At 52.6% G+C, this 8819-nt stretch overlaps 1 protein-coding gene across 1 annotated transcript; it reads left to right on the plus strand.

The window, feature by feature from the left end:
- The first annotated feature begins 6560 nt into the window (after positions 1-6560).
- On the plus strand, positions 6561-8550 carry LOC109759873 (protein ANTAGONIST OF LIKE HETEROCHROMATIN PROTEIN 1). Its single transcript, XM_020318711.4, has one exon. The coding sequence runs from the start codon at positions 6724-6726 to the stop codon at positions 8320-8322; it is 1599 nt and encodes a 532-aa protein (XP_020174300.1). The 5' UTR covers positions 6561-6723; the 3' UTR covers positions 8323-8550.
- The last annotated feature ends 269 nt before the right edge of the window (positions 8551-8819 follow it).

An 8819-nucleotide genomic window follows, 5' to 3' on the forward strand; every position in this document is an offset into this window, starting at 1 on the left:
CCTTATGATTGTTTTGAGATATGAAGATGGTGATATTAGAGTCATGCTAGTAAGTAGTTGTGAATTTGAGAAATACTTGTGTTAAGGTTTGTGAGTCCCGTAGCATGCACGTATGGTGAACCTGATGTAACGAAGTTGGAGCATGAGATGTTTTTTGATTGTCTTCCTTATGAGTGGCAGTCGGGGGCGAGCAATGGTCTTTTCCTACCAATCTATCCCCCTAGGAGCATGCACGTAGTACTTTGTTTCGATGACTAATAGATTTTTGCAATAAGTATGTGAGTTCTTTATGACTAATGTTGAGTCCATGGATTATACGCACTCTCACCTTCCCGCCATTGCTAGCCTCTCTAGTACCGCGCAACTTTCACCGGTACCATAAACCCACCACATATCCTTCCTCAAAACAGCCACCATACCTACCTATTATGGCCTTTCCATAGCCATTCCGAGATATATTGCCATGCAACTTTCCACTGTTCCGTTTATTATGACACACTTCATCATTATCATATTGCTTTGCATGATCATGTAGTTTACATCGTATTTGTGGCAAAGCCACCATTCATCATTTTTATACATGTCGCTCTTGATTCATTGCACATCCCGGTACACCGCCGGAGGCATTCACATAGAGTCATGTTTTCGTTCTAGTATCGAGTTGTAATTTTTGAGTTATAATTAAATAGAAGTGTGATGATCTTCATTATTAGAGCATTGTCCCATGTGAGGAAAAAAGAGAAGGCCAAAAAAAGGAGAAAAAAAGAAGAAAAAAGGAAAAGAAAAAATGAGAGAAAAAGAGAGAAGGGACAATGTTACTATCTTTTTTGCCACACTTGTGCTTCAAAGTAGCACCATGATCTTCATGATAGAGAGTCTCCTATGATATCACTTTCATATGCTAGTGGGAATTTTTCATTATAGAAATTGGCTTGTATATTCCAACGATGGGCTTCCTCAAAACGCCCTAGGTCTTCATGAGCAAGCAAGTTGGATGCACACCCACTTAGTTTTCTTTTTGAGCTTTCATAAACTTATAGCTCTAGTGCATCCGTTGCATGGCAATCCCTACTCACTCACATTGATATCTATTAATGGGCATCTCCATAGCCCGATGATACGCCTGGTTGATGTGAGACTATCTCCTTATTTTTGTCTTCTCCACAACCACCGTCTATTCCACCTATAGTGCTATGTCCATGGCTCACGCTCATGTATTGCGTGAAAGTTGAAAAGGTGTGAGAACATCAAAAGTATGAAACAATTGCTTGGCCTGTCATCGGGGTTGTGCATGATTTAAGTGTTTTGTGTGACGAAGATGGAGCATAGCCAGACTAAATGATTTTGTAGGCATATGCTTTCTTTGGCCATGCTATTTTGAGAAGACATGATTATTTTGTTAGTATGCTTGAAGTATTATTGTTTTTATGTCAATATTAAACTTTTCTTTTGAATCTTACGGATCTGAACATTCATGCCACAATAAAGAGAATTACATGGATAAATATGTTAGGTAGCATTCCATATCAAAAAATTTGTTTTTATCATTTACCTACTCGAGGACGAACAGGAATTAAGCTTGGGGATGCTTGATACGTCCCCAACGTATCTATAATTTTTTATTGTTCCATGCTATTATATTATCCATCTTGGATGTTTTATATGCATTTATATGCTATTTTATATGAGTTTTGGGACTAACCTATTAATCTAGAGCCCAGTGCCAGTTTATGTTTTTCCTTGTTTTTGAGCTTCGTTGGAAAGGAATATCAAACGGAGTCCAATTGACCTGAAACTTTATGACGATTGTTTTTGGACCAAAAGAAGCCCACGGAGTACCAGAGATGCACCAGAGTAGTCCCAAGGCCTCCACAAGGGTGGAGGGCGCCCCACCCCCTAGGGCGCGCCCTACGACCTTGTGGGCCCCTCATGGACTCCCCTGACTTGTTCTCGACGCCAACACCTCTTATATATCCCCAAACCTCCAGAACAGAACCTAGATCGGGAGTTCTGCCGCCGCAATCCTCTGTAGCCACCAAAAAACAATCGGGACCCTGTTCCGGCACCCTGCCGGAGGGGGAAATCATCACCGGTGGCCATCTTCATCATCCCGGCGCTCACCATGACGAGGAGGGAGTAGTTCACCCTCGAGGCTGAGGGTATGTACCTGTAGCTATGTGTTTGATCTCTCTCTCTCTCTCGTGTTCTTGATTTGGCACGATCTTGATGTACCGCGAGCTTTGTTACTATAGTTGAATCGTATGGTGTTTCTCCCCCTCTACCTTCTAGTGATGAATTGAGTTTTACCTTTGAGGTTTCACTATTATCGGATTGAATACTATTATGGATTTGAGAACACTTGATGTATGTCTTGCGTGGGATGCCCGTGGTGACAATGGGGTATTCTATTGATTCACTTGATGTATGTTTTGGCACTGAACTCGCGGATTCCCGAGGTGACATTGGGGTAATCTATGCATAGGGGTTGATGCACATTTTCGTCCTTGTTTCTCTGGTAGGAATCTTGGGGCACTCTTTGAGGTTCTTTGTGTTGGATTGATATTATGAATCTGAAGTTGTTTGATGCATATCATATAATTGACCCACGTATACTCTTGGTGACATTGGAGTATCTAGGTGACATTAGGGTTGATTGATGTGTGTCATATGGTGTTATTTTACTACAAACTCTAGGGCTGTTTGTGACATTCATAGGAATAGCTCAATGGATTGATCGGAAAGAATAACTTTGAGGTGGTTTCGTACCCTACAAGCAATTTCATCTTATGTTCTCCGCGATAGGAACTTTGGAGTGACTTTTGTCGCACGTTGAGGGATTGCCATATGATCTAATTATGTTATCATTGTTGAGAGAACTTGCACTAGTGAAAGTATGAACCCTAGGCCTTATTCCCTAGCATTGCAATACCGTTTTTGCTCACTTTTACCGTTAGTTACCTTGCTGTTTTTATATTTTCAGATTACAAATACCTATATGTGCCATCCATATTGCACTTGTATCACCAGCTCTTCGCCGAACTAGTGCACCTATACAATTTACCATTGTATTGGGTGTGTTGGGGACACAAGAGACTCTTTTTTATTTGGTTGCAGGGTTGCTTGATAGAGACCGTCTTCATCCTACGCCTCCCATGGATTGATAAACCTTAGGTCATCCACTTGAGGGAAATTTGCTACTGTCCTACAAACCTCTGCACTTGGAGGCATAACAATGTCTACAAGAAGAAGGTTGCGTAGTAGACATTAGCGGGTAAACAAATTACTCTTGGGCAATTGATAGAACTTCAAATGATCATGACAATATCTAGGCAATGATCATTACATAGGCATCATGTCCAAGATTAGTAGACCGACTCCTGTCTGCATCTACTACTATTACTCCACACATCGACCACTATCCAGTACGCATCTAGTGTATTAAGTTCATGGAGAAACGGAGTAATGCAATAAGAATGATGCCATGATGTAGACAAGATCTATTTATGTAGAAATAGACCCTATCTTGTTATCCTTAATAGCCATGATACATACGTGTCATTTCCCCTTCTTTCACTAGGATCAAGCACCGTAAGATCGAACCCATCACAAAGCACCTCTTCCCATGGTAAGAAAAATCGATCTAGTTGGCCTAACTAAACCAAAGATTCAAAGAAGAAATACGAGGCTCTAAGTAATCATGCATCTAAGAGATCAAAAGACTCAAATAACTTCCATGGATAAAAACATAGATCTGATCATCAACTCAAAGTTCACCGGATCCCAACAAACACACCGCAAAAAGAGTTACATCAAATAGATCTCCAAGAGACCATTGTATTGAGAATCAAAAGAGAGAGAGGAAGACATCTAGCTACTAACTATGGACCCGTAGGTCTACAATTAACTACTCACGCATCATCGGAGAGGCACCAATGAGGATGATAAACCCCTCCGTGATGGTGCCTAGATTGGTTCTGGTGGTTCTCGAACTTGCGGCGACTGGAATTGCTTTTTGTCGACTCCCCTAGGGTTTCTGGAATATTGGAGTATTTATAGAGCAAAGAGGCGGTGCGCGAGGCCACAGAGGTGGGCACAACCCACAAAGGCGAGATGGGGTCCCACTGCCCCGGCTCGGATCTTCTATGGCCAATTGCACCACCGGTGAGGCTTGGCGTGCTCCAGCCTCCTCCACCAGCCTTGTCTCTGTCGCAGCCGCTGTGGTGATGACCACGGGCGCGCATGCCGACACCTCCTTGCCGCGCGCCATCGGTGGTATCCTCCACTCCGACGGCCCGATGCACCCCAACAAAGCCTGCCTGTAAGAGCCGCCGGGCGCCCCGCATGCCGGCGCCCCACCGCGGCGATCTAGCACACCTCTCGACCATGGCATGACGCGCCAATCTCCCCGACCAGAGAAGTCACCGGGGTCCTCCGGAAAGCCACTTTGCCTGCTGCCATCGGGGCTAGGTGGCCGCATCCAGCGCTCTGGACCCTCGTGATCTCGCAGCCTCCCGATGTGAATGAGAGTCTTGTACTCCAACAAGGCACGAGACGTCGGCAACCTCGCAGCCGGCCCGCCGTTCACCTCCGGCTCCGGCACCCATAGCCGCTTGGCCACCGGCACTTCGTCAGGATCCACACACCATGATCGAAGCTTGAAGAGGGAAAGGTCTTCACGATTCTCCGTCTCCGGCGCCAAACTCTCCACCATACACGATGACCCAAGGAGCTCGGCCGCCGTCTCAGTCGTCCACGCATGAGATGGAATCCCCTCGATCATGAGATCGACTTGAGTACGCATCACTCTAGTAACGGCTTGTGCTTGCTTGAGCCACGGCTTGACGAACAACTTGAAGAATCCGTGCTCAACGGTGCCCGCCGCCAACGCCCTGTTGCGCAGCTCCGGTGTGGCGAAGACCACCAGGAAGTCCTCTGGATGGAATTTGTGAACCGAGAACCGATGAAGGGGAATGCGCAGCTCCGCCGACAAGCTTTCCGCCGCCTCCAGACACGACACCGCGGGCCGGGTGCCGCCCACGTAAGCCACCACCGCGAGCCTCAAACGCTGCTCAAGGTCCTCCATCTCCGGCGTCCTGCGGAGCACGCAGATGCCACCGGTAGAAGCAGCTGCAGCCGATGCCTGCCCGAACCCCACAGGTGCGGTGTCAACCAGCACTGGCGAGGACCTCTCCAGAGGAGCGGTCTGCCTAGTCGCCGGCGACAGCCTGCTCGCGAGTCCGGCCTGCATCGACGGCTGCGAAGCCCGCGCTACCTTGGCAACCGCATCCCGCCGGAGATCTTCTTCCGACCTTGGGCTCCTCGGCCTCTTGCAGTCCGTAGAGATGTGGCCCTCCAGACCGCACCGGATGCATAGTGGAGGAAAACTGCAATCTTCCCGGCGGTGTCCCTCCCTGAAACACTTGAAGAAAGACCAAACAAATCCGCGGGGATCTCTCTCCTCTCCGGGGACGAAGCCGGCGAGCGCGGTCGGGCACCTCCCGCCGCCGCCTGCTTCCTCAGCGCCTTCCTCTTGCGCCAGAGAGCCTTGCGAGAAGGCCCCGGCTTGCGCCAGGGACGGCGGAGCCCGCAACCGGACCTGTGTTGGTCCCCGCCGGAGCACCACCAGCACCGGTCGAGGAACCCGCGGATCCCGACGAACCTGACAGCCCCAGGCCGGAGACGACGGGCTGCAGCTTGGAGGACACCGAAGCAGGGCTAGCAGATCCAGAAGCCATGGAGAAACACGCCCCGAGCGACGCCGACAGAAGGAAAAGCCGGGACCCGCGTGGCCGCCGACAAAAGGAGAGGAAGCCGGGGCCGGGGTGGCCGACGGCGGAGGCAGGGTGGACGCCGGGGCCGGAGTGGCGCCGGCGGTGGCGAGGCTCGCTAGGGGAGGGGCTCGCTGGGGGGATAAACCAAGAATAGTCTCCTGGCGTAAAAAAAGAGTATAATGTTATCACCTATGTTAAGGTCCGGGTAGTCTGAAGGGATGATCGGAACAGATGACAGTGGGTCCCTTGAGGCTTGCGAAAAACGTCAGCGACGCGGCGGTACGCAAGCATGTCGACGAAAGGACGCCATGCCGCCGCGGTTTCTCGAACCCCGTGGCCGGCCCAGCTCTCGATCTCACCGCTGTAGGCCTACCACCAAATTTTGACAGTTTGTACGTATTACTCCAGTTTACTGGCTCGCACGTGAGGGTGCCACGGCAGCCTGATTGTCATCCCATTGACCACGTTCTTCCGCTAGTCCCCATTCCCCACCGCGCCGCGCTGTGCCGAGAAGAGGCGAGGAGGAGTCCAGTCCACGCGGTGTCGTGCGGATCTGCGAAACCGCGTGAACCGCGGCACGCACCCCCACCCGTTCGCTGTCAGCCGGTGGGTGCCCACCCGCCACACCGCGTCCTCGGGGCGCGGCCACCTTCCTGGCTGCTCCTGCTCCGCGCAGGCGCGGGCCGGTCTCGCTTTCCTGCCTCCTCTTCCTTGTCCAAAAAGCAACCCCCGCGTTCACACCTCGCCATCGATCGGCCTCGTCGCATCACGCCGTATTTATATCGTTCCCCATTTCACACCAGTCTCCTCGCCTCCACCTACGAATCACAGGACGCTCATTTCTCTCGTTTCGTTTCCTCTTCAATCGCTTCGCTGACCCGCACCCACCACCGCACCGCACCACTCGCGACCCGCGCGCACCCGGCCAGCGTTACTAGCTAGCGTGACGTATATGAGATCCCCATCCGGCGCCCGTCCCAGCAGCGGAGGGGGCGCAGCAGCAGACGACGACTTCGCCTTCTACTACTCTTTCTTCCAGGACGCCGCCGCCGCGTCGCCGCTCCCGCTCGCGCTCGACGGAGCCGCCATGCCTAACAACCGCCGGAGGAAGCGCGGAGTGGACGACGACTCCGCCGCGGCGCCCATCAAGGACGGTAGCAACAACGGAAGGAAGCGCTCCATCGCCACCATAATAACTTCTCTCGCCGCGCTCGAGGCCGAGGGCCACGCCGACAGCGCGGGGGCCGCCGACGCCTCCCGCCGCGAGCTCGCGCTCCTCGAGTCCAACGCCGATAACAAGTCGCAGGCCATGATGGACTACTTCGCCAAGATGGAGGGCAGCTTCGATGCAGACGCCGACTCCGAGGCCGCTGCGCGCTCCAAGCGCTCGCGGCTCTCGGCGTCGGCAGCGGCAGTGGCCGTCGTGGCTGGCGAGGAGGCCGCCACCAATACTGCCGCGTCGGCCTCGCCGCCGCGTGCAGGCCACCACCAACGTCGGCTGTGGGTCAAGGACCGGTCGCAGGCGTGGTGGGACCAGTGCAATAGCCCCGACTTCCCAGAGGCAGAGTTTCGGCGCGCCTTCAGGATGGGCCGGGAGACGTTCGACATGATCTGCGAGGCGCTCGGCTCCGCGGTGGCCAAGGAGGACACCATGCTTCGCGCGGCCATCCCCGTGCGCCAGCGCGTCGCCGTCTGCATCTGGCGCCTCGCCACCGGTGAACCGCTCCGCCTCGTCTCCAAGCGCTTCGGCCTCGGCATCTCCACATGCCACAAGCTCGTCCTCGAGGTCTGCGGTGCCATCAAGTCCGTCCTCATGCCGCGTTTCCTCCAGTGGCCCGACGAGGCCGCCGCCGGCAGATTCAAGGAGGGCTTCGAGAGATCCTTCGGTGTTCCGGGGGTCATCGGAGCCATGTACACCACGCACATCCCTATCATCGCGCCCAAGATCTCCGTCGCCGCCTACTTCAACCGTCGGCACACGGAGCGCAATCAGAAGACATCCTACTCCATCACGCTCCAGGGGGTGGTCGGCCCTGACCGCGCCTTCACCGACGTCTGCATCGGCTGGCCGGGCTCCATGCCGGACGATCAGGTGCTCGAGAAATCCATGCTGCACCAGCGCGCCGCGGCGGGTATGATGCACGACGCTTGCCTCGTCGGCGGCGCAAGCTACCCGCTCATGGACTGGGTGCTCGTGCCGTACACGCACCAGAACCTGACATGGACGCAGCACGCCTTCAACGAGAAGGTCGGCGACATCCGCAACGTGGCCGTGGAGGCGTTCGCGCGGCTCAAGACGCGGTGGGCGTGCCTCCAGAAGCGCACGGAGGTGAAGCTCCAGGACCTCCCCGTGGTGCTGGGCGCCTGCTGCGTCCTGCACAACATCTGCGAGATGCGCCGCGAGGAGCTCGAGCCGGAGGTCCCGTTTGCGCTTGTCGACGACGATACCACGCCGGAGACCCCTGTTCGCTCCGAGACCGCCAAGCAGGAGAGGGACAGCATCGCGCACAACCTCCTCCACCGCGGTTTCGCCGGCACCACATTTTTCTGATCAAATCACCTCCTGGCCCTCTCCTTGTCTTGGGTACAGATAAATTAAACATGCACCGAATTCTTTTAGCCGCTAGGATAGAACATTTTGTTAGGATTTGTACACAACGTTCAGAGAAACTGGAAATTCATGTAAACATTCTGTGGAAAATTTCGGCAGTAGCTGCTGTCGGTTACTCGGTTTATTGTTTAAAGATATATATATATATATACAATTTAATTTACAAAATGTGAAGAGCAAAGCTGGTTTAAATGAAGAGCATTTGTGTGTTGCATTCTGTACGCCATTCTCTCTTTAACGACATGCTCTTATAAATTCATCTGACCGTGCTGGATCGGCTGGTCCGCTCGTTGTAGCTGCGCCCGTTGGAACTGTCACGCGCGAACAAATTCAGGATATATTGTCCCTGTTTTAGGACAATCTAAGGTATGCGGCTGTTCTGGTTCTGAAAAAATTCTGACCTTTTTGTGTGCCAAATATTGACAAATATTTTGATT

Source organism: Aegilops tauschii, chromosome 3, assembly GCF_002575655.3.
Source record: "Aegilops tauschii subsp. strangulata cultivar AL8/78 chromosome 3, Aet v6.0, whole genome shotgun sequence".
In the NCBI taxonomy this organism is placed as follows: domain Eukaryota; kingdom Viridiplantae; phylum Streptophyta; class Magnoliopsida; order Poales; family Poaceae; genus Aegilops; species Aegilops tauschii.

Coding starts and splice junctions, on each gene's coding strand:
- LOC109759873 (XM_020318711.4), top strand. CDS start 6,724: ATGAGATCCCCATCCGGCGCCCGTCCCAGCAGCGGAGGGGGCGCAGCA.